General features: G+C 38.3%; 1 protein-coding gene across 1 annotated transcript; it reads left to right on the plus strand.

Moving 5' to 3' along the window:
- The first annotated feature begins 15,199 nt into the window (after positions 1 to 15,199).
- foxd1 (forkhead box D1) lies at positions 15,200 to 16,570 on the plus strand. Its single transcript, XM_058382547.1, has one exon. The coding sequence runs from the start codon at positions 15,397 to 15,399 to the stop codon at positions 16,399 to 16,401; it is 1,005 nt and encodes a 334-aa protein (XP_058238530.1). The 5' UTR covers positions 15,200 to 15,396; the 3' UTR covers positions 16,402 to 16,570.
- Positions 16,571 to 27,485: the final 10,915 nt, after the last annotated feature.

Below are 27,485 nucleotides of genomic sequence, written 5' to 3' on the forward strand. Positions count from 1 at the left end.
ACACGACACTCACACTGAACACACACGACACTCACACGACACTCACACACGACACTCACACAATGAACACACACGACACTCACACTGAACACACACAACACACGACACTCACACACACACACAACACTCACACACGACACTCACACTGAACACACACACACACACACGACACTCACACTGAACACACACACACACACACACACACGACACTCACACTGAACACACACACACACACACACACACGACACTCACACTGAACACACACACACACGACACTCACACTGAACACACACACACACACACACGACACTCACACTGAACACACACACACACACACGACACTCACACTGAACACACACACACACACGACACTCACACTGAACACACACACACACGACACTCACACTGAACACACACACACACACACGACACTCACACTGAACACACACACACACACACACGACACTCACACTGAACACACACACGACACTCACACTGAACACACACACACACACACACACGACACTCACACTGAACACACACACACACACGACACTCACACTGAACACACACACACACACGACACTCACACTGAACACACACACACACGACACTCACACTGAACACACATACACACACACACACACACACGACACTCACACTGAACACACACACACACAGAACACACATACACACACACACACACACACACACACACGACACTCACACTGAACACACACACACACACACTCACACTGAACACACACACACACACGACACTCACACTGAACACACACACACGACACTCACACTGAACACACACACACACACACACACGACACTCACACTGAACACACACACACACGACACTCACACTGAACACACACACACACACGACACTCACACTGAACACACACACACACACGACACTCACACTGAACACACACACACACGACACTCACACTGAACACACACACACACACGACACTCACACTGAACACACACACACACACACACACGACACTCACACTGAACACACACACACACACACACACACGACACTCACACTGAACACACACACACACACACACACACGACACTCACACTGAACACACATACACACACACACACGACACTCACACTGAACACACACACACACACGACACTCACACTGAACACACACACACACACACACACGACACTCACACTGAACACACACACACACACACACACACACGACACTCACACTGAACACACACACACACACGACACTCACACTGAACACACACACACACACGACACTCACACTGAACACACACACACGACACTCACACTGAACACACACACACACACGACACTCACACTGAACACACACACACACACGACACTCACACTGAACACACACACACACGACACTCACACTGAACACACACACACACACACACACACACGACACTCACACTGAACACACACACACGACACTCACACTGAACACACACACACACGACACTCACACTGAACACACACACACACACTGAACACACACACACACACACACACACACACACGACACTCACACTGAACACACACACACGACACTCACACTGAACACACACACACGACACTCACACTGAACACACACACACGACACTCACACTGAACACACACACACGACACTCACACTGAACACACACACACACACACACACACGACACTCACACTGAACACACACACACACGACACTCACACTGAACACACACACACACGACACTCACACTGAACACACACGACACTCACACTGAACACACACACGACACTCACACTGAACACACACACACACACACACACGACACTCACACTGAACACACACACGCCACTCACACTGAACACACACACGCCACTCACACTGAACACACACACGCCACTCACACTGAACACACACACACGCCACTCACACTGAACACACACACACACACACACACGACACTCACACTGAACACACACGACACTCACACTGAACACACACACACACACACACACACAAACACTCACACTGAACACACACACACACACACACTCACACTGAACACACACACTGAACACACACACACAAACACACACAGACACACACACACTGATACACACACACACACTGAACAGACACACACACACACCACACACACACACTGAACACACACACACACACACACACACACACACACACTGAACACACACACCACACACACACACACTTAACACACACACACACACACTGAACACACACACACTGATACACACACACACCACACACACACACACTGAACACACACACCACACACACACACACACACACTGAACACACACACACACACACACACTGAACACACACACTGAACACACACACACACTGAACACACACACTGAACACACACACTGAACACACACACACTGAACACACACACACATTAAATCGTCTGAACAAAACCTGAACACACACACTCTGAATACACACACACTGAACACACACATTAACATTTCTGAACATAACTTGAACACACACACATCAGCATTAACTCACCTGAGCAAAACCTGAACACGCTCACATTGAACGCGCACACACACACACATTAAGATTAACGTTAACATTCCTGTTCAGTGTGTGTTTTGGAGATGCTCTGATCCAGTCGTCTAGCCATCACAATTTGTCCCTTCGTCAAACTCGCTTAAATCTTTACACTTGCCCATTTTTCCTGCTTTTAACACATCAACTTTGAGGACAAAATGTTCACTTGCTGCCTAATATATCCCACCCACTAACAGGTGCCATGATGAGGAGGTCATCAGTCTTATTCACGTCACCTGTCAGTGGACATAATGTTATGCCTGATCGGTGTATATTGGGATATAATCATATATACAGATCTGAGCTGTATGAGCTATAGTCTAATCCATCCAACAAAAATCATGTTAATGAAAAATGTATGAAAATTGCATTTCCGTTTACACACAAATGATGCTTTTAAAATAACTATATTTTCTGCACCATTTCCTCTAGATGGCGCCATTGAGATTTTCCAATTTTCCAGTTAGGGAATATTTTACAGTCTCAGTGGTGAAATTAGAAATCACAGCGTCTTCATGACACCTTTATTATCCATTATGACTAAGTTATCTGCAAAAGCTACTGTAGATAATGATAAAACAACATTTAAAACAGAATGGTGCTGATTATCTAAACTAACACGATACATAAATCAACGTAAATCAATAAAATCAAGCAGATACACAACACAAGCTTCAAGTTAATGTTCACATTAATTGCAGGAATGAAAGAAAAAAGTCTGATATCTGTGACTTTAACCGTGGTGTGGATTAGTGATCATTTATATACGATTCGTCAATTTTAAACGACTCCTTAATATGACTCGGGAACGAGGAGTCGTCTCAGAGAGCGATTCCTATCGGTTCTGTGCGGGAAACTTGATTAGTTCTTGATAGAGTCGTTTGTTCATCACGTGACCGCCTCATAGGCTTCGGCTTTGCAGTCTGAAATGATTCAAACAGAAATGTCTATAATGACCTTAGAAACTACAATGACCTAATAATTCCTCATGGGCCACTGATTTCTGTTGTAGAAAGGACATTAATCAGCTACAGTTACATTACTTACTGTTTAGTGTCACCCAAATGAGGATGGGTTCCCTTCCGAGCCTGGTTCCTCTCAAGGTTTCTTCCTTATTCCATCCCAGGGAGTTTTTCCTTGCCACAGGCTTGCTCATTAGGGATAAAATAGTTTAATTATTAAATTTAACGATTTACTCTTATTTCTAGTTAATAAGTTTCGTCATAAAGGTAGCGTAACATAAAAGCAAAGAACAGTACGGATTTAAATCATCAGTCTAATCACTGTAAAGAAGTATCTTTGCTTTATCAAATCCATATTTCCAATTATATAAATAAAGTTTAAAGCGTCTACCAACTCTTACCACATTCGGTTTTATGTAAAAGATCCATTATAATAAGAATGAACTATTAGCTATTAACAAACTTCTTTGTGTCTTTAGGCTAAATCAGCATCACACCACACTGGAACACACGTTCAGAGGTAAGAATCTACTAATCAGTTGCTGTGTTAAAAAGTTTTGTAAGTATCTGTTTATTTCTTTCTAATCCGTCTTACTTCAGCAACGAATAAAATCGCTTCCTGTTTCTCCAGATGAACAGCAAAATGGAAGCCAAGTTCTTCAGAGACATCAGAGACGTCGTCTTCGTTCTCAGTGATGAGTATGTCTGTATTTTTTTAATCATTTCCTGATCCTCTGTCCTTTACATCCTTTCAGGGACTTGAGAGCCGTGAGATCTGTCTTACAAGGTGAGCGTTTTTATTTGAAATAAATAAAAATGTCACATCCAGGATCATTTCACTGAACACTGAAGTTTAGATGAAAACCACAGCAACATGTATAATAAAATACCTATAAAAATAAAACGCATTTTAGCATTAAATTCTCAATTATTATTTTGCCTTGTAGCTGATAACATAATTATTAAAGCGGATTAATCTCTCTGTTTTTGGTCGTGGCTAATGATATTAAATGAATACATATCTAATTCATTTTAAAATAATACAAAATAAATACAAACTTGTTATTTTCCCCCACATTCACGAATGATCATTTTCTGGATTTTTTTTTTATTTAAATAAACACCTCAGACAAATTTACTGTACGTTTTGCAGGACACGAAGCTGGAGATGGCGATCCTGTGCTCCTCGCTCCTGAAAATCTTGTCGTCTCTGGTCATCGAGTCCGTCCTGCCTTCGCTCATCGACGCTAATAGAGGCGGTTCTCTGCGCAGAAATAAAAGTATGTGAAAATGGAGCGTCGCAGCAGGACTCAGGGGTAAATCTAAACTCAAACATCTTTACCTGAACATTTCCTCAGTCTGTTTCTGTAGGAGCAGGTTATTTTAATCTGATGATCTGATAAAACACACAGCATTCACAGAGCTAGAAATCTCACCTGGCTTTGTTTATAAGAATAACATTTCATTCCTAAACTGAATGAACACAGGTTTTTGGGGTTTTTTTCACTACAGAAGCCTATAGTTTACACACTAGTGTAAACTATAGGCTTCTGTAGTGAAAAAACCCCCCCAAAACCTGTGTTCATTCAGTTTATATATATATATATATTTGATAAGTGTCGCTGGTTTGCTGAGGAAAACATTTTCCTGATGTGGTTTAAGTATTGCTTTCTTTCAAAATTCCTCAAAAAACTTTTTATGGTTTTGAATCCATTATCCATAATGCTGTAATTCTGGATAAATAAGCGAGATTGTCTTTGTTTGTGTAACATTACTCATGTCACATCTTTATAATCTTTCCTCAGGTCATCAGAAGACCCATCTGAATACATAAGCAGCTTCATCCAAGGACTTGTTTCCCAAGTCAGAGAAGCAATGATATAGACACTCATGAGGTTCGGCTCTGTTAAAACTTCAGAGGAAATCCTGTTGCAGCCCGAGATTGCTGAAGAAACCTTGAGCGAGTCTCCTCTGATCAACGATCTCAGCCATAATCACTGAGATTGTAAAACTTTGCTTTTCGGATGTTTATTACAAAATGATGGAAGGGAAGAAGCCTGAAAGCTTTCAGCAGGTAATCAAGATCATCATGAGGGCCATGATGCACATTGAGAACGTCCAGAAATGTTCTTCTATGAGCGACGCTCTGGGAGACAGCAACGATGAGAAGAGCACCATGTCTGGCAGAGGCGAGGAAGACATTTTTAGCAAGCATGTCCAGACCAAGGCAGTGCATGTTATAAGCTCAATTCTCCATGAAGCAAGCGAAGTGTTTGGAGGTAGATACTAGAAACAAAACCCAGACGGGACTCTGAAGAGCGAGCAACACGAGCGCTTTCGATCACGCCAACATCTTCACTCCTTTCTGTCTTTTTGGACATGTGAGGAACGACATGGAGAACATTTTCTCCACGGTAAAGGAAGGCAGACAAACAAAAGCACCAAAACGACGTTTGCAAACGACGAGACCACCTATGATATCATGATCACAGAAGATGGTTCCGTGCTCGATAGATCTTCCTCGCATCAAGGACACCTCTCTCGAGGTTTTGCTGGATGTCAGGCTGGAAACAAGAACTCCGCTGTGAACCAGCTGAAGAGTTTGTTGTCGTGACTACAGCACTAGGCGTCATGAGTCAACCATCATAAATGCGGTCTTGGCCATTCCGAGGAACATGACTGCATCGTCAAACCTCACGAGGAAGTTCTCTCAAGAACATTCGGTTGCAACATGTGCTGGCGTATTCAGAGCTCATGGTATTTCCCTGCTGGTCCATGGTTTTGTACCAGAGCTCCTTACTCATTTAGACTGTTACTTTTCCAGCACAGAGTTTACACAGCTAGCAGCTCAGACTGAATTCTGTAAAGGAGAAGTAACATCAGATGATGAAAAAGCTTTCACCACGGCTGTAAGAGAACTGACAAAAAGCCTTACAGATTTTGTGGTGGAATCTTCAGCCACGCCCACCAGAAGGACTTGGAACTTGAAGACACTGGATGAGCTGAACGCTCGCAGCCAGGAGAGACAGCTTACTGCCCTGGATGATGAGTTCTCTCGTCCGAGTGCTCGAGGTTCTGCTGGGAAGAAGAAGATGGAAAAGAAGAAGAAGGAAAAGAATAAGAAGGAAAATAAGATGAAGAGGAAATTAATGATCCACTTTACTGTTGGAAGAAAATCTTCCCAGAGCAGCGACCCTGAAGGTAAATTTTATACACTGATCTGATTTTTCCTAAATATTTTTAAACAATCAGTGAAGTTGGATCACTGTATCTGTTTAACATCATGAACCATGAGCTGTTTTATTCCTCTTATACCACAGCAGTAGAATTAATTAGTATTTATTATCTCTTGTCTCTACACACATTTCATAAAAGATCTCTTTATTTTAATGGAATGTTTTAGTTTTAATGTTTTATATATGAAACAAGTTACTTCCTGGTTTCGCTTACATTATAGCAGCGATAAATAGCCGCACCCCTGATTAATAAAAAAATTAATTATTACTTACTGACCAATCAGAATCCAGAGTTCAGCACTATTACTATTACTGTGAGTATTTTTATTGAAGCACTTTTGAGTGATTGGTTCCTTTGCTTTTTCTTTCCTGTTAGAGTGAAACATCAAAAATCGAGAGCTGCCCTTCTGCCCAACAGAAAGTCCACTTCTGGGATGAACAAAATGTGTTCCTGAGAGAAAAAATATACATTTATTTAGAATTATTCCCATTTCATGGAAATCATGCAACCGAGTCGTGTCATTGTTTTGGAATACGCTTTTTACTTATCAAAGATCAAGACGAGGATGAAGAAAATGAAGCAGAAAGTTTTAGTTTTGTTGGGTTATGAAAACATTTTACACTTATAATTGCTATAGGAGGCTCTGTGAGTGTAAATGTTTGTGTAATTCATGTCTAGAGTTTTTAATGATTGTTAATGTAGACTACACGAGGAGGTTATAATACACCTGTGAACAGTAATAACTCAAATCAATTCTTTTACAGGTCATAATGGTCCATTAAGAGAGACAGCAGGCAGTTTTCTGCACAGGAAGTTTGCCGGTTTCCGGTTTCGCCAGGAAAGTGAGATCAGCGTTCGTTCAGCTCACTGAGCCTGAGCTGACTGATCTGTGGATCTGGCTCAGGAGAACACTGACTTTATATATAGTGTATGTTGTATATATATATATATATATATATATATATATATATATATATATATATATATATATATATATATATATTCTTCTTAATTTTTTTAAATTCATATTATTGTAAATATTTCATTTTTTTATTATTAAAATTAATCTGAAAGCTGTTTTGTTTGTTGATTTGTTTTTGCTTTGTCTTCGAGCAGTGAGCTGATGATGATGATGATGATGATGATCTCTCTCCGTCTGTGTTTTCCTCCTCTGTCCTCCGTCTCTCTCTCTCTCTCTCTCTCTCTCTTTCAATTCAATTCAATTTATTTGTATAGCCCTTTTAAAATGGACATTATAAAAATGATAAAGTTTTTGTTATCTCTTTTAACTCCTTTTAACTGTATCAGGTAGGTTCTATTCACCTCTGTTAGCTACAGATAGAACATTTTAGTCTATATTATATTATTATATTTAGTGTAACCCTAGATTGTTAGGCCCTGTTAGTTCTATAGCTATAGATGTGTGAACACACACACACTAAACACACACACAGTGGACACACACCGAACACAAACACACTTAACACACTCACTGAATACACACAAACACACGCTGAACACCCACACACTGAACATACACACTTCACTGAACACACACAAACTGAACAAACACACACACACTGAACACACACAACAATAACATGCCAGAAAATAATCTGTGCCCCGCTCTCCCCTATTGAAAAGTGCTCCAGTGTACATTGAAGACATTTAGGCAATTCTTAATGTCGCCCACTAGATGGCGCTTTGAGTCCAAATGCATGGTGAAAGGCCTACAGCAGTTGCCATTTCCCTTCTCTTTATCTATTTCTTTTATTTTGTCTGTTTATTTCTTTTAATTTTTTCTCTTCCTTTTCTTTATCTAAATATTTGCAAGTGTTTTTTCCCATCATTTATTATCATGTTAACGAACATGATTTGTAAGTAGACTACTTTCATGTTACTTCTCACCAACGGAAAATATTACTACTACTACCAATAGTATGAGCCACACGCTGAGGGGTCCAGGCACTCCGTGCAGATAGCGCCCCCAGTGACCAGTTCTTGCCAAGAAACATAGATAGATAGATAGATAGATAGATAGATAGATAGATAGATAGATAGATAGATAGATAGATAGATAGATAGATAGATAGATAGATAGATAGATAGATATGATTCAATTTCGTTGGTGGTAGCTTAAGTGGTTAAGGCTGAAAGATCAGGGTTCAAGCCCAAGCACTGCCAAGCTGCCACCGTTGGGCACTTAAACAAGGCCCCCAAACTACCCTGCTCAAGGTGTGCTGCATCATGGCTGACCCTGCGCTCTGACCCCAACCCCCACGGATAGGATATGCGAAGAAAGAATTTCACTGTGCAGTAATGTATATGTGACAAATAAAGACAACTTAAATTAATTGCATTTCATTTGTAGAACTTTTAACAATGGACAATGTCATGAAGCAGCTTTACAAGTATATAAATATTCAGAATCAAAATTTTAAAGTTTAAAATTCATATTTATATGTATCCCTAATGAGCAAGCCTGAGGCAACAGCGACAAAAAATAAAAACAAACAAACAAACAAATGAATAAATAAATAAAGCCCCTATATGGACACTGAATAATTGCAATAGCTATTGAGTAAATAACAATATGAATTATAAATTATGTTATATGTATCAACAAAATTTAATATATGCACATATCAGTAATAAATACATGTAAAATATATGTGAATTGATTATAAACCAGTACACAGATTATCCATGGATAATACACAATGTTTGTGTGTACTGTATATGTGCAGATCATCTAGGACATACAGTATAATGTACACAATGGACCTACAATTATTTAGAGATAATACAGAACAAATAGGCAGTAAAACATCAGTGGTTTAATGGTGTAGTGTAGAGTTCAGGAGGTTAATGGCTGTGAGGAAAAAGCTGGCCCTGAGCCTCCTGGTTCTGGTGTGAATGTTCTTCTCGAGAAGAAAGGAGGGTGAACAGTTTGGGACTGGGATGAGAGACAGCCCTGATGATAATGTGTGCTCTGTGCAGACATCTACTCTGGTGAAGATGTTCAGCGACTGGTAGTTGGGCACTAATGATATGTTGGGTGGTTTTCATACACCACACTGTAACACAGTTCATTAGAAAGCTCTCAATGGTGCAGCAGTAGAAACTTGTTAGGATCTAGAGAGACAAATTAAATTTCTTCAGTCTCCTTGGGAAGACACTGTTGCACCTTCTTATCCAGAATTAAAGAATTATGGTATTAGAGAGTGGACTAACTAAGATGGGAGAGTGTCTCCAACAGAATATATACATATATATGACATAACATTAAAACCACTGACAGGTGAAGTGAATAACACTGTAATGTTTTGTTACAGTGGCATTTAAGGGATGTGGCAGCTTAGTGGTTAAGGCGTTCACCTACTGATTGCATGGTTGTGAGTTTGAAGGGCAGTTATGTAAAGTGTGATCAAACACATTAAAGCGAAATGAATGTCACAGAAAGTTTCATTAAATAATGGTTTAATTACAGGGTTTTGAAAATACCTGATCAAATCATTTGGCTCAGTTGACATCATGTGGAATCAATGAACAAATTTAAATCAGGTAAATTTAATGGACATTTTCTGTCAAAGTAAAAGCATAGACATTAGAAAATTTTGACATCTCTTCAAGCATATAAACAAGGTACACTTAATTAAAATAGACAGTGACTTATTTTTTGTTACACGTTATAACAAATGTGCACATTTGGATATTTTCTTACTTTATTAAGTTCTTAAAATCAGAAATTTATTATGGAATGTTAAAAACTTTCCAGTAACTTCCAGTCATGCTTCCACTCTAGACTGGTATTTCACCCCCCTTCTCTCTCGCATTTCTCTTGTGACTAAATATTAAATTCCATACACATATTGCTTATTCCACCATATTGTACTGACGAGAAATACATGGAGAGGAAATCCACCATTAATCAGTCGTCCTACCACTTCTAAGTCCTCATTCATAACTCACTGTAGTTGGCCATGATATCTGTAAAAACTCCTTGGTGGTCACACCTGCTTATTGCAGAGAATTCTTATGTAAGCTGTAGATGGAGGTTTACAGGCATTTGTGGATAGACATTAGGAATATTTACACTGGCATAAAACCTCATTCTTTATAGTCCTTGTTGAAAACTGCATGTGTGTAGGTACTGGTGTGAAAGGCACATCATTACAGTATAACTGAATTTTCCAGTGGTATAGCACTGTTAGGGTAGGATTTCTTTATAGGTTTCTCTTGTGCCAAACAAACTAAGCTAATTAATTCACTCCTCAGGGTATTCCATGAAGTGAGCTAACTCAAAAAGCCAGATGTATTTCAACAAGCCTGGGCAATTTGTGTCAATTTCGATTCCACAAATGAAGCTAAACATATCCAAAGTATCCTATACTTTTGGACAAATAAGAGAAATACTTTGTGCATATTTAGTTGTAAATCTTAGATTAGCTTGATGAATTTCATTGGCCTAGAGAATCGGTTGCCATAGTATTAACAACTATGACAATTAAGTTAACTTGACTGAATGGTCTGGGTCTAAGAGGGTGTTACACATAGTTCATGGCTCTGAGGTTCTAGGTTTGACCTTGAGCTTGGGTGGGTATTGCAGTGGGAGGGCTCATTCTGGAGCTTTAAAAAAATACAGGATCAAATCATTTGGCTCAATTCATTCATGTGGAACTAATGCACACGTTTTGAATCTAATTTAATGAATATTTTCTTTCTATGCAGTAAAAGAATAAACAGTATAAAATGTAATCATCTCTGAAACCATATGAGCATATGAAGGTACAGTAAATTAAAATCTGGCCTTGAAAATATTCCCCAGTTACTATTCTCCAGATAATCCATTATCTGTTCTTGGAGATCAAGAATATAAATGGAATTTTAACAATAGAACAGTCCTTTTACATTATTTATGCCTATGTATTTGTTTAATTATATGTTCTTTTTATGTCGCAATGTTTTGCCTTGCTGCTTTTTTTTGGCTTTATTAATTGCCGAGATGTTGCTTTTATTAGCAACATTTTTTAAACTCGTGGTATAATTAAATTATAAGCCGTAGTGCATCTGGAGTGGAAAAGCAGCTCTTATTCGTATCTTCGCTCGACTGCTAGTGCTGCTTGTACGTAGTGTGCACGCGCACGAGCCTTGATTGACCAATTCCGACATAAATTAGCGGAAATAAATTGCATCTGGATTTCATTGATGGAGTGCACAGGACCTGGATTAACCAGTTGCTGTTGAAACTATTCCTAATATGTCTTGCTTTTATATTCTCGCTTCGTTGCATACCCCTCTGGGTGGCCTGTTTTTAAGCCACCTAGGGTTTAGGGTTGTAGTGCCACCTATGAAACACTGTAAGCTCCGCAACCCTGACCTCAAATCATATCCCTGAGATCTGTTAGTCTTCTGTAAAATTCATTCAGACTTAATGACTCATACGTCAAGCTGACTTACAAGACCATTGTCATGCTTTAGAAATAGCACTGGAACAGCCGAGAAACTACAAAACTATTACAGAGGCTGTGTCCATTTATTGAGCACCAATGAGCAATTAATTGTTTTACAGCACCACTTCAAGGCATTCAGAACTATAGATAAACTATAAAACTATTGCAGATTATATTGCGTTGCCCTTTATTGAGCACCATGAACCAAATCAACTAATCAAGGACTAGAAAGCTGGGTACATCACTACTTGCCTTCAATCAGTCTAGTGGCTTTTATTTGATTGCACAGCTTCAGAGAAGCGGCTAGTCTCTTCCCTTATTTTTATTTTCTGTCAGAGACCAACGTGTGAGCTTAAGGATCATGTCATAATGTGACCAACTGGATTCCAAACTGACCTAATCATAATATTTGTTAATAAATGTTGTTAGGTGGAGTGAAATAAATGCGGAACAACTATTAAAAAGACTATAAAACTGGCATGTAATATAATAATAATAATAATAATAATAATAATAATAATAATAATAATAATAATAATAATAATAATAATAATAATAATAATAATAATAATTGATCCTCTTTTCGTACCGAAATAAGCGGAATCTGGCGTATTGAATAAGGATCGTTTATTTATTAACGTTATTTACACAGAGTATTACGAAGTAATAGGAAGGGTTTGAGTAAACGCACCCCGCATTTTCCTCGACGTTGCGGTGCTAGTCTCTGCCTTAAATATGTTTTTCTTTTAAATACCTTGAATATGCATTTCACGTGTTAAATAAATATGATGACTGAGTAAAGGTACATTGCATGCGGCTTTTTGTGAAAACTAATAACACCATGTACTGCCCTAGCTACAAGTCAACGTCACCTCCATTTCAGGGTGGAAACTCCTACACCTATTTTTTTTTTCAACTACATTACTTATCATGCACTAATTAGTCGGATGTTTGCATTTGTATTCGCATTCTAATTAGAGTGAGTTAATTTTGTGTGAGTTTAAGGGCAATTGCTCTAGGCTTAGGGGATGATTTTGCACGATACGAACGATAATAGAAATGAATTGTGTCTACTGTACCTTAACACTTTTTGGAGTCTAAGCTAACGACTAAACCTGTTTCCACTTTAATGTTTTCCTAATCGGGAATTTTTTCTTTATTCCATTATTCCTAATAGGTTCCTTTATTAGGATTGATCCGCCATGATTAAACAAAAATTCCAAATATAAAACAAATAAACACAATGTTGTGAGATTGTTCGTGTTGTGCATTTGCTCGGAAAAGTGATGTGTTAAAGCCTTGCTGCTGGGCCACTAGATGGAGATCTCAACTCCCCACACGCAGTGGATAAAAAGCTCAAGAGTCGAGCTGAACGCCTGACCACACGACTCCCAATGAATCGGCCATCTGAACCGGTGCAGATGTTTTTCCCATTATACAAAAAAACCAACTCTCATTCCCAACTGCATCATCCAGAACTAACACGGCACGCAAATGAAACGCTAAAATCATAAGTATCTTTGGAAAGATATTTTCCGTCATTCATCCTCATTCATTTGGGTTACTTATGGCACACTTTAGAGTTTTTATAGACGTGCGCTGTTTGTTTTTTAGATAAATGGCTTCTCATCACTTTGGCCACAAATTGTCTTTAATACCCGACTTTAAAGTACACTTTAACCGTGTTAAAATGGTTAAAGGGTAAACGGCAACGATACAATTAAAGGACACGAAATTTTACATGTATGCATGACTTAATCCCGGATTAAACAAATACTAAAACAAATATTAAACAAAGGTATTTTAATTTAATGTGATTAAAGTTTAAACCAAACAAATAGTCAGTGTATACTCTCTGTCAGTGGGTATAGTTTTTATGCATAATCTTATGCATGTAAGATTAGGCCTAAACATAAAAGAAAAAAGAATAGATTTATAAAATCTTTAACAAAATCGAGGTGTGTGCTGCTGGAGAACTAATAATTATATCAATTAAATAATAACTAAAACGAAAAGAAAAGAGAAAAAAAAGTTTAGCAGTTTGCAAATTAAATTATAACGTCATTAAACACGACTGATAAAAATATCAGTATGGAGTGATGGAGTAATAATATGGACTTTAACAGGTGAAATAATTGTGTCGTTTTTCTCCACACGTGTTGCCTATAGTTAATTAATAGGAAAACACATTAGATCACGTTTCCTAGAAAACCTGATCCCCAGATGTAATTATTTTATCCCAGATTAATATATATAATATATATAATATGGACTGTTAAAGTCCATATTATTACTCCATCACTCCATACTCCATTATATGAATAGCTTTTTCTACTTTATTGTGGAACCCCCACGTATAATTTAATATATTTATATATTAATCTGGGATAAAATAATTACATCTGGGGATTCCACAATAAACAGCTCAGGTTAAGACATTATAAATCAGACTTGTAATGAATAGAATGTGTTCGGATCGCGCTCTTCCCTTAACTGTTGATTTTTCCGTTATAGCAGATGCTCGTGATAAGGTACGATCTATAAGATCGAATGCGACAGAAGGTGATCCACGACCAATGACCGACATCTGAAATTTACTCTCATGTCATTTCATCACACATGCCCGTTATATAGCCTATGCTATACCGAAAGAAAACACAACAACGTGAGGGTCCACCATGGGTTTAGTTCTCTGCTCTGTTGCCAGTGGTAAAAGTAGCGAATAGTATTTTATTCTTGTGAAAACAAATTGACTAAAATGTTTCCTGAAACCATAAGAGTTTGCCTTTATTCAATTATTGCCCCCCAAGAACATTCCCGTGTTGTTTTTCTATTTCAGTAGCCACGGTGACGCTTCGTTATCATGTGATCAGAGAGCTGGTATATAGCGTGAGGAAAGGTCCGCCCTATTTGGAATCCTGCTTTGCCCTATTTGAAGTGTCTCCCCTTCGCCTGAATTAGCGAACGGTATCCTGGGCTATAAGGTCAACCTTCGACTGGCAGCCTTATGTCTATGGCGGCGTACGGCTACGCTTTGCGCTTGTCTTCATCACGCCGCTAATCATGAGTCTTTTCAAACCGCAGCAGTAGCAGCAGCACGCGCACAGTCTCACCGAGAGCCATGACTCTAAGCTCCGAGATGTCGGACGCGTGTGCGCTCTCAGAAGAGCCGGACATCGACGTGGTGGGCGAAGGAGACGACGACGACATCGACGCACCCGCACGCTCGCGCCCCTATGACGACGACGAATTTCCGCGCGCTCGTGACGAGCTCTTCCTCGCCGCCTCGTCTCCGTGCGCGGATTCGGTTCACGGCGCAGCCGGCTCGGGCGTGCGCGACGCGTACAAACCGGCGAGCAAGAACGCGCTGGTGAAGCCGCCATACTCGTACATCGCGCTCATCACCATGGCCATTCTTCAGAGTCCCAAGAAGCGGCTGACGCTCAGCGAGATCTGTGATTTCATCAGCAACCGCTTTCCGTACTACCGCGAGAAGTTTCCCGCTTGGCAGAACTCGATCCGCCACAATCTGTCACTCAACGACTGTTTCGTCAAGATCCCCCGCGAGCCCGGCAACCCGGGCAAGGGTAACTACTGGACGCTGGACCCGGAGTCGGCCGACATGTTTGACAACGGCAGCTTCCTGCGCCGGCGAAAGCGCTTCAAACGCCAGCAGGCACCCGAGCTCCTCCGGGAGCATGGCACTTTCGTCCCTGCATACGGCTACGGAGCTTATGGTTGTGGATACGGCCTTCAACTGCACTCGGCATATCACACGCATTCCACGCTCTTTACCTTCCAGCAGCAGCAGCAACAACAGGCGCCTCCGTCTTCAAGGCACACCGGAACTCTGATCCCCGCGCCTTCCCTTATGCCAAACACAGCCGAACTCGCGCGCTCCCGTTTCTATCCACCGTTGAGTCCCGGGATTTCCTCCCCGGTACAGACTGCCACCAAATCCCCGGTACACCGCTCACCATTCTCCATAGAAAGCCTCATAGGGAGCGCAGGGAGCCCAGCGCATGCGCATTGTGCCTCACGGACTCCGCCGGCGCCTTTCGGACCGAGTGGAGCAGCAGCCGAAAAGTTTCCCACACGGATTGTCAGTGGCACAAGCGGCTGTTAATTTCTTAATTGAAGTCACATTAAAAAGATATTAATAATAATAATAATAAGCGATACACACAAACGCTCCTGTTTTTAAGGTAGGATTGTTTTTTCTTTTAATTTTTTTGTTAAACGCAGGTGAATGGTAGACCTAAAATGCCCCTTGTGCCTATATATATATATATATATATATATATATATATATATATATATATATATATATATAAAATCTAGTCTATTGCTTTTAATTACATTTCATTAAAGTGATTAGTAGACATGGCGTAGGGCATCTCAGGATAATAACATGTTTATTTTTTAACAAAATATAATGTCAGCTCATCTTAAGCAATGTATTTTGTGTCGAGACCCATTTAATGATACCTTTAAATTTTAGTTTTAATTTGTTCCTTTTCATAAAAATTCACAAGGATTTTGATACAATGTGTGCTTACATCTATAATATGTACATTATTTTAGTTGTATACTCGGAGTGTCATTTTTTTACACGATTTGTTTTACACTAAGAATAAATATTGTTTTACAGAAAAGTTGAGTGGAAATTAACTTCTTAATATCTATACAAAATCTCGCAATATCAGCTGTTTCATAGTTCAGAGAAAAAGTAAGAAAACAAGAAAAAATTCTAGCCACATTAAAAAAACATCCCAGCTATGCGTAATTATGAGCCTTCATTTATTTATTTTTCAATTTATTTATCATGTTTTTCCCCTCCAGAAACATTTATGGAGGTACAAAAAGGTCACGCCATAGTATAAATGTAAAGTGTCTGTGTGTGTGTGTGTGTGTGTGAGAGCGAGAGAAAGAGAGAGAGAGAGAGAGTCCTTTTTTAAGTGATAATAGTCTTTGGTCAAGGTATGTAAATTCATATCTAAAAGACATTTATTTTTATTATTCCATATTTATGAAATATTATTATTTCATTATTTATTTTTATTAAGTTATTAAATTCTTAAGATCTTTTTGAGACCTGAGAAAGAGGACAAAACAAACAAACAAATGAAAATAATGATTACATTGTGTTTTTGTACCCAAGGATTTTTTGTTTTGAGATATTAAAGAAATTTTTCCTACAAATAATTACAGACAGGTGACAAATAAAATAACAACAACGGTGTCTCCCTAACATTATTGGAGGTGTTTTGCTGGCATGGTTTAGGACCACTTATCCACTTAGATGGAAGGGTATATCAAATACAACATTATTTTGAATGATCACCTTCATCCTATGATAAAACATTTATCCTAATGGGAGTGCTCTTGTCCACGATGACAGTGTCAATGCACAGGGCACCAGGCTGACTGAATGGTTTGATGAGGGTGAAAATGAAGTAAATCAGCAGTAGATCTTATGATAAACAACACTCTCCACCACAATCAAAACACCAATTGAGGGAAGATCTTTTGAAAATGCAGCTCCAGAGACTTGTCCGATCTGTGCCAAGACAGATTAAGGCTGTTTTGAAGGATGGTGGCCCAACACCTTATGTTGCTTTTTCATTTGTCAGCCATCTGTACATGTATATTTGATAAATGGCTTAATTGAACACGCTGTTTGATACAGACAATAATCTAAGTTGAGAAAATTAATTTATATGTTTATAAAAAAGCATAAAAATAAACAAAACCCAACAACTAAATTGAACTTTTTTTTTTCTCACTAGGGTGTAAAGACGTGAATCTTTAACCCAGAAATGTGCATTTAGTGTAAATTAAAAAACTAACCCTAACTAATAATAATAATAATAATAATAATAATAATAATAATAATAATAATAATAATAATAATAATATTTAAATAATTTATTTATTAGAGCAACTGTAATATGGAAAAGGAATTCCCCCTGGGATTAATAAAGTTCTTTGTATTTTGAAATCTTGAATCTTGAATCCACGTTAACAGGTGAAAGATACAGATACAGATAGATTTTTTAAATATACAAAATAAAATGTACTCTTGATGTCACCTCCCAGCGACAGGGAAAGGTACAGTTTATTTATTATATATTATTATTATTATAATTTCTGTAGGATAATCTGTACAGTTGTAAATAAATAATAGAATACGTTTATGTGCGTATTCTATGTAAGTACGTCTAAATGGCCCTCTTCGAGTAAGAGCGTTTACATAAGCAAAAAAAAACCTTTGTAGAACCATATAAAGTATAGTAGCAGGAGCATGAAATCACCGCCTCGCAAAATTTATAACAGTAGATTGAAATATTATTTTACTGTTTTACTGACATTATTGATTTTACTGTTAACAGGTATTTAAATAAAAAGCCACTGTTCACTTTTCACCCTGACAAACATGGAAAGCTGATCGGACACACACACACACACACACAGACACACACACACACTTTGCTGTGGCCTTTCTCACGTTCTTTTTCGCATTTAGTGTTCGGAGATACCAGTGTGAAAGCCTATCTAATTATTGCCTTGAGTAATCGCCGTTTTCAAATCATTGGCCATCTTTCACGGCACCAGTTCTGCCCTCCAATGACCTCAGCACTATCATTATACAGTAAACCTGAGAAAATGGCACTGGGAGTCAACATAAAATCGTCTGGTCACCTGTTACAGGGATGCAATAATAAGTAATGAAGTCGTACTTACAGAAAATGTCAAAGAGCAGATCTCAAGAGAGAGAAGATCTCCTCAGACATTTTTACAATTGTATTTCCAGCATTTATCAGAGGCTTTTGTCCAGACTGACTTACAGAAGTGCATATCTTCACTCCAAGGGCCTCTCATAACACCATTATCAGGCGTGGGAAAAAACATTTATTTTGACGAAGTTGCTCGGTATGATCACTTTGATAATATTTCTATGAATATTTATAATAAATAAATGATTATAATTAATATTTCCTATTTATTATTACAATTAGTTGGATTCTTCGTCTGTAAGATAAAATAATCCCCAAAATATAAATATAAAATAAGCCCAATTATTAAACCCAACTAAACCATTGTTACATATGAGTTGACGTGAGAGTTAGTATTTATTTATTTATTTATTTATTTATTTATTTATTTATTTATTTATTTGTTTGTTTGTTTGTTTGTTTGTTTGTTTGTTTGTTTGTTTGTTTATTCATTTGATTTTTTTTAAATAAGGTTATTTTGGTTTATATTTTGTGATATTTCCTTTCTTGCATGTCCAGTGTTTGATCACTGTGTATAACTGCAGGACAGTTTTAGCAAAATAACTCTATAGACCAAACGCAGACAACTGATTATTATTATTATTATTATTATTATTATTATTATTATTATTATTATTATTATTGTTATTATTTTAATATAATTAAGTTATCTTTAAATAATGTGAAGTAACACGTAATGGGTCTTAAAGACTAAAACGAAGCATATATTATTTTTAGCTTCTTTACCTTATGACCTGGAATGCATTTAATAAATAAATAAATAAAAAACAAACAAAACAAAACAAACAACCTGAATGTCTTCAGAAGAATAGTAACACAAATATGAGTGTGTGTGTGGGTGTGGGTGTGTGTGTGTGTGTGTGTGTGTGTGTGTGTGTGCGCGCAGCCGCAGTAGCTTGTACCTCGCGTGCCTCCTTGGACCTGGAGAAAATGCGGAGAGTAGTGGAGACAGTTCAGTAGGCCACACACACACACACACACACACACAATGATGACGATGATGTAACTGTGCTACTACTAGTGACAGAGCGGGAAAATGGGTCAAAGTCGCACACAAGCGCACGCACGCAGGAAGGAAAGCGGAAATCCTTTTGTATCCATGCAGTACATGAACTGCAACATTTAATGAACTGCATAAATTTAATAGATTTTCCAAATTCTGAATTTTTGACCCTTTTTATCTCCTTAGTTAGATCGCTCGAAACTCATCCGAGCATTTAATTAAATGGGATTGTAGCTTCAGTAAGCAGAAGTGCACACCGCTGTAGCTGGCCAGTCCATCAATAATACATTATTATTGGGATACTCTATGGACTTGCATGGCGTGGCTTGAACAGACACACAACGAGGTCTCTCAGTATTGACCTTTTTAAAGGGATCCTCCCAAATGCTAAAACATATTTAATCTGGCTGATCTGTAAAGGCCTCCTTAAATTATGATTTAATTTTCCCATATCACATTAAATCTAAACACAGTAGGACATGTGTTACAGTATGTTTTAGTCTTCTAATCACCGAGTTATATGAGGGAAGAGTAAGGATGATGCATATTGTTATTACTCTGGGGTATTTAGATACTGGAATAAACAGTTGGCCTTCAATCCATGAATCCCAATATTAACCAGACTGTACCATACACGAACTGGATTCGTTTTAAGATCTTGCTTTATTTATATTATGTAGTTAACCTAAAGGTAAAAAGAAATCCAGCAACAGAGGCAGAAATGTATAGAAGTCTAATATTTTTTAATAATAATCATAGAATTATATAGGTTTCTCTTTACCATGTTGGATACACGAATAGCAAATAAAACCGTTTAATCTAGTGGGCTAGAAAAATAAGAGCTGTGGAGAAATTAGTTTAAAATAAAATTAAAATAAAAATAAGTTATATACGTGTGCAGATGAAAAAGGCAAATACGAACATTTTAGACCGAATATTTATTATTATTTTAATGGCAAAATTCAAACCCTGATAACATAATACTTTTTTTTTTAATATAATTCTAGTAATGTAGGTACTCAGGAAGGAAGAAATGCTTTGTAGTTATCATGATGAGCATGAAGATTTTATGCGGATGAACTAAAGAAAACCTTTAGAAAGAAAAACTAAAGAAAACTAAAGAAAACATTATTCAGTTGCTATATCAGATTACTTCTTTGTGAGAATATTTCATATATGAATTGTTTTACATTTAGTTTATTATCTTGCATTCTACATTTAATAATGGCTCCCAGTGTTTTTGCTGAGATAAGTCTCTCTCTTGCAGGGATGCTTTAGTTCACTTTGAACCGACAAATAATAACAAAACACGTTAAAACAATATTAAAAAGTTTCCATGGTCACAGTTAACATAATCATACATAATTATTATTATTATTATTATTATTATTATTATTATTATTATTATTATTTTATTATTATTATTATTAGTAGTAGTAGTAGTAGTAGTAGTAGTAATAGTAGTAGTAGTAGTAGTAGTAGTAGTATCATTATTATTATTTGTTGTTGTTGTTGTCATGAATTAATAAGATATTCAGTTGAATTAATAACAGTGATTTAAATAAAAAATAGTTGCATAAATGTTTGAAAACACTTTTAAAACATCGAATTAAGCGCTTATACACATTAAACGTAAGTCTACATATTTTGTCGAAGCATTGCAGATCTAACATGCCACATGTCAAAAAGCAACTTCCTAATGAAAATACACACATGTAAGATGAAAAGTGCCCTGCATGCCCCCCTACATGCCCCCCTGCGCCCTGCTGGAAGTGGAGGAAGGACAGGTTGTGCGCAGTGAGTGATGGGCACCGGGGCAAACAGCACACCAAAGAATAACAGTCAAACAGCACCGGTCATCATTCACGTTGTTAGCTTACTTTCATGATGTTTGAGCAATCTAAAGAGAAAGTTGGGTGGCGAGCTGTTCTCATTTACCCCGAGGCCGTACGTGTGATTGGGGGTTGATCTAAAATGTTAAAAAAAAAAAGCTTTCTTCTTGGCTTTGAGCTCAGTGCCGCTGCGGCCCTGTTTCATGCTTCGTTAGTTTATCCAGTGGGATTGTGGGTCAGAGATCACGAGGATCAGGGCTAAATCCACAAGACTGTTGCCAAAAGCAAATGGTAAAGCAGGTAAAAGCATGGTTTATATCGCGTGACATAGAACAAGAACATTTACAATACATTTACACTATTTATTATTATAATATTAAGCTGTTAAAAGCTGTTAAGTGTGTATGCGTTTAACAGCAAACCCTGGCAGATCTAAAATACTGATAGAAGAAGATATAAAACATGAAAGTATAATTTGCAACATTAACTGTATCTTAGAGTTCACATACATACATTTGAGCTTTATAGAATATGCAGGTTAGGATTTATGCGTCTACAATGACAAATAGTGTATTTGAATAGATATGCCAGTGAATAGTTATGCTCGCTTTTTGTTTACAAATTTTTTTTTTTTAATCATGAAATTGTATTTAAACTTATCACTTGAAACATCAGCAAAATTATTATAGTATTTTCAATAATAAAAACAATAATTAGTATATATACATATATTAAAAATTCATAACATCGTTGCGCAACGAAAAGAACTACACTTGCTTTCCCAAACATTTTATAACAGAAATTTGTTTTTCACCTCACACTATTATTTTTTTCCCCGCATATTGCTTTCCTCTTTTAGGCAATACATTGCAGATGTGTATGCACGTTATTGACTGTAAGTGCATTTCTGACTGATTATACGTTAATGTAAAACAAGTGACAAGTGGATTTCATTTGTGTAACACACAACACTACTGAATGGCAAGCAGTGCGAATAACCTCAAAGTACAAAACATAATTTAAAGCATACAGTTAAGTGATAATGCGAAATAGTGATGCAAACAGTTTGTAAATTAACACAAACGTTTCAAAAGCTAAGGTGCCCAGAATCATGGTGGCGCAGCAGCTCCACGGTTCCCTACTCCATCCTGGGGTCTGGTTAAAGCCTGTGTGGAGTTGCTTATGTTCTTCTTGTTCTGCTGTTTCCTCTCACATGCCAGTAGATGCACTGACTCCTCTAAAATGCACCTAAACTTTAATGAATGTGTGAGTGTGTAAATATGTGCATGGAAGGCACACTGCCATGCTGAGAGTACCCAGCCTCACGCCTAGTGTTCCCGAGAAATGTTCAGGATCCACCACATCCCTGACCGGGATAAAGCTCTTACTTCATTCATGAATGGATGAAAGAACAGTCCGAGACGCCATTCAGCTAACAGGTGTATTGAGAGCACCATTGACAATGGTGATAGTGATACTGTAAACATGTAAAATGTGACTAATATAATTACTCAGTTCGCACACACACACACACACTAATACTTTGATTACGTTTTCCTTTTAGTGTTCTTGCACACAATTATTTGACCCTTACACATGTATGGATGTGTGTGTGTGAGAGAGAATGATAAAAGTATAACAAGAAGAAGAGAAAAACATGTGAATGCTCTCCATGGGGGGTATTCAATCCCTTTTCACAGTGTAGCCCAGCAACACTTATCCTCTATCCACTGTGTAGCTAGCTGTATAATGATGAATTCTCTCTCTCTCTCTCTCTCTCTCTCTCTCTCTGTGTGTGTGTGTGTGTGGGTGGGTGTGTGTGTTACGCTCCATTAGTACATTTCAGAACTGAAGGCAGGTCTGAATACAGCTCCAATTAGAGAGAGTTAGAGAGCCCACTAGCACACCAGTCCTTACCACCCAACTTCAGTCAATTACTTCTCTCTCCTTTCATGCGCTGTCTATTCTCACTTTCTTTCAATCTTTTATCCTTTTTACATTCTGTTTTTTTGTCTCTTTTATGTTCCTCTGTCGGTCTTATCTTTGCCTCCTTTTTGTCTCTTTTGTGTTTACTTCATTCCCTGAACGCATGCTGAACATTATATCTTGTATTGTTTTGCCTTGTCCTTCTCTCTAAAGGTTTGTGTCATCGTGTCTTTGGGAGAGCGGCCATTCCTCTGGAGAGGTTACAAAAATATGACACATGGGTGTGCTCTCTTTAAAAAAAAAAGTTTTGGATATTCAATCATTCATAAGTATCAGTAAAGGCGCGGAATATTACGTGGACTAAAGCATTTATTCACCCCATATTCTCCACCAGATGTCCTTTAAACAGTGTAGGAAATCAGTCATTTTGTCAAATTTTATAAGCCTTCTCTCTCTCTCTCTCTCTCTCTCTAACACATTACATACGTAATATATTGCACTGTATCATATTATCAAACGAAAACAGCAGACCGCAACTTTTTTCAGTCTATGATCTTAGAAAGTCATTCGTGTGTGTGTGTTATGGCTGGGGTGGGTGCGAGATGGGGATGAGGGGGAATGAGAAAGGGTAGTGGTGGTTAATGGCCAGTTTAGCCTGGCTCTCGAGTGACTGCTACCAGGAGCGAGAGTCTCCGGTTTCTCCAAACAGCCTGATTGTGGACGCCAGTTACACGCAATAACGCCACCGGCGCGTAAACATTTCATCGCGCGCGCGCTCGGCCCGTTCATCAAGCTGACGCGCGTGGGGGGTGGGGGGTGGAGGGATCTGTTATATCTAGTGCAGTGCTCACGAGACGAGAAGCAGAGCCTGAGCAATGCACAGCACAGCTAATGTGCCCGAGCATAGTCTGTCGTCTGTCTTCAAGATATTCTCTGATTTGTGGCAAGAGTTTTGTCAAACTCTTATGAGTCATGAAGTTTTATCGAAGCAACAACAACTCCGTACTGCAACTTTTGATATATAGATATTAAATAGATTTAGCCAGAGCTATCAATTATATGGTGTAAGGCTACAAAAACACCAGATATGAATGAATGTACTCTTTCTTAAATGTGCTTTGGAAGAGTACGTAGATGGGGTGGGGGTGGGGCGATTGGGGAGGTTGTGTGTGTATGTGTTTGAATGCACGTGGGTGGCCGTGGAACGCAGCCATTTAGAGTTCATGTCTATACTCTCAGAACTCCCGCATTTGCTTGACGCCCCTGTCATTCAGTCAGCAAAACCAAACAAGAACAAAGCCAGTCTCTCTCTCTCTCTCTCTCTCTCTCTCTCTCTCTCTCTTCTTTAATTGACTATAACCTCTTCATTTCAACCTGACATTTGAAAAAAAAGGTGTAAGAGGTGATGTGATATATAACTTCTTTTTCTACCCATCTTTTCCTCCTGAAATCCCATTCCTTCCTCAAGCTGACATCCCTGTTTCCTCGATCATCATCCATTCTCACAAGCACCATCTGCTCTGCACTTCTCTCTATTCAGCTCCATTCACTTAAGGCCTCCTCCCTCCAGAAGAAAAAGAGCCACATCTAAGGAAACCTCTACCAGGCTCTGGAACTCATCTCACTGGGCTTTGATAGTGTGCAAGAAAGTGATAAAAAACCAAAATAAAAAAGTGTGTACGTGTATGTGTGGAACTCCAGCATTGAGGGAGGAGTGTCATGCAGTCTGGGGAAGATTCATGTGAAGTGGATATGCTCAGGGTCTTAATGTAAATTTAACCTGATTAAATTTTACTTTAATAATGCTTTTAACAATGTATATTTTAACAAAATCACATTGCAGAAACCCAGACTAACCCAATAATCATACAGTCAGAGTAACGAGTGACAGGAAAAAACACCTAAAAAAACAATGACGAACTCTTGAGGGGAAACAGACAAGGATGATGGTTATAATGTAGTATTTAAATTCCATTTAAATACTTAAAATTTCTAAATTTTTAAATTTTCCTTCTCTGTTTCTCTACTTCTGTAAAGCTGTTTTGAGACAATGTCCGTTGTTTAAAGCACTATACAAATAAATTGAATTTAAAATTTTAAGTGAATTTATATAAAATGCTCGTAAGTTTTTTGAATATAAATTCTACTAGACTATATTTTAAGTAATGTTCTGAAGGTCTGAGGCTCCATATGCTCCTGATTTGCTTCTGGACATCCAAACTGAAACAAAACGATGAATCTATCAAATTATTCAGCATGCTTCATTCAGCAATGGAGAGAAATTGTCATAGGTTTACTCACTTGCCTGAAGCACTGTAATGAAGTGTGTGTGTGTGTGCGTGTGTAGATCTTCATCGTGTGTGGCTATGTCTCGCCTCGTCTGGCTGATCCAGTCAGTTCTCACATAGCATTTGTGACCCTGCTAAATTCCCAAATGTCCTCCCCATCTTTAATTTCCCCCAAAATGAAAGAATGATATAAAGCTGCAATAAAAGCTCTAAATTGTTACACACAATGCTGTCGCTCATTTGGAAATGATCACAGGCTGTCTGACTGTTTATCTCTCTTTCTCCCTGACTTATTACTGAGGTGAGGATGGTGTTGACGCAATAACATTTTGTTTCTTCATGTAGGCTAGATGAATGCAGGCTTTTGTTTTCTAAGGCACTGAGTAACTCTCCCTCTGACAGGCTCATTTTAAACGTCAACGCAAAGCCCCTCTGACCGGAGAGGAATCTCCCTCAAAGTAGAAAAAGATGGCTTTTGATTTGATACTTCCTCCCAAGCCAGCGAGCGTTTCCTGTGTCCTGTCACAACATGGCTGAAAGTTGGCCTGTAGTTCGGGGTTTCTGAGGAAGTTGGTGTTTTGGGGTGGCCGTTTGTGTGTGTGTGTGAAGGGTGTAGATTTTAAACAGGTCACAGTAGGAGGCAAGGCTTCCTGGAAGGGCTAACTGGAGCTACATGAGAGAAACTGAGTGGTTATTGGTCTTTAGGGTTTCTGTACTGTGACTCTGTCAGAGCTGTGTCAATCTGTTCCTCTTACACAACCAAGCAGTGAGATCTGCTGTCTTAGTGTTGAGATTAATCAATGGCATATGTGTAATTATTCACACATATGCGAAGCACGCATGCACACACACACACACACACACACACACACACACACACACACAGTGTTTTACAACAAAAAAATGTGTGGAAATAATCTCTCATATACTGCCAAAAGACTTACAAGTTCAAACTGTCATAAATTTCCTACCTTGTGGGGACATTTGGTCCTCACCAAGATGTTCAAACATAACCGTCCCACACACACACACACACACGGACACTCACACACAGACACAGTGCAAACACAGTGACAGATATTAAACCACCACTTTACCGATGACCTTGGTCAAACCAGCAAAAACAGCATTTTCATTTGGATGCCCTCTCTGCCCTTCTGAGCATTTAGCACTTTTCTACTGTTGTCACTAGGCAAGTTGCCCAGCAGGCTTTTAGGAATTATTTTTAAAAATGTGTGAGTGAACATGAGAGAGAAAGAATGAATGCAAAACTACATTCCCTGCAATAATATATTGCACTATGCATGAAATTCATTTTACAGAAATCCATAAATGCCGTAAAATGAATTGCATTGGACTGAATT

The sequence above is a fragment of the Hemibagrus wyckioides genome, linkage group LG28 (assembly GCF_019097595.1).
Source record: "Hemibagrus wyckioides isolate EC202008001 linkage group LG28, SWU_Hwy_1.0, whole genome shotgun sequence".
Lineage (NCBI taxonomy): Eukaryota > Metazoa > Chordata > Actinopteri > Siluriformes > Bagridae > Hemibagrus > Hemibagrus wyckioides.

Excerpts from the sequence above, each read along its gene's own strand:
- foxd1 (XM_058382547.1), top strand. The coding sequence starts at position 15,397 with ATGACTCTAAGCTCCGAGATGTCGGACGCGTGTGCGCTCTCAGAAGAG.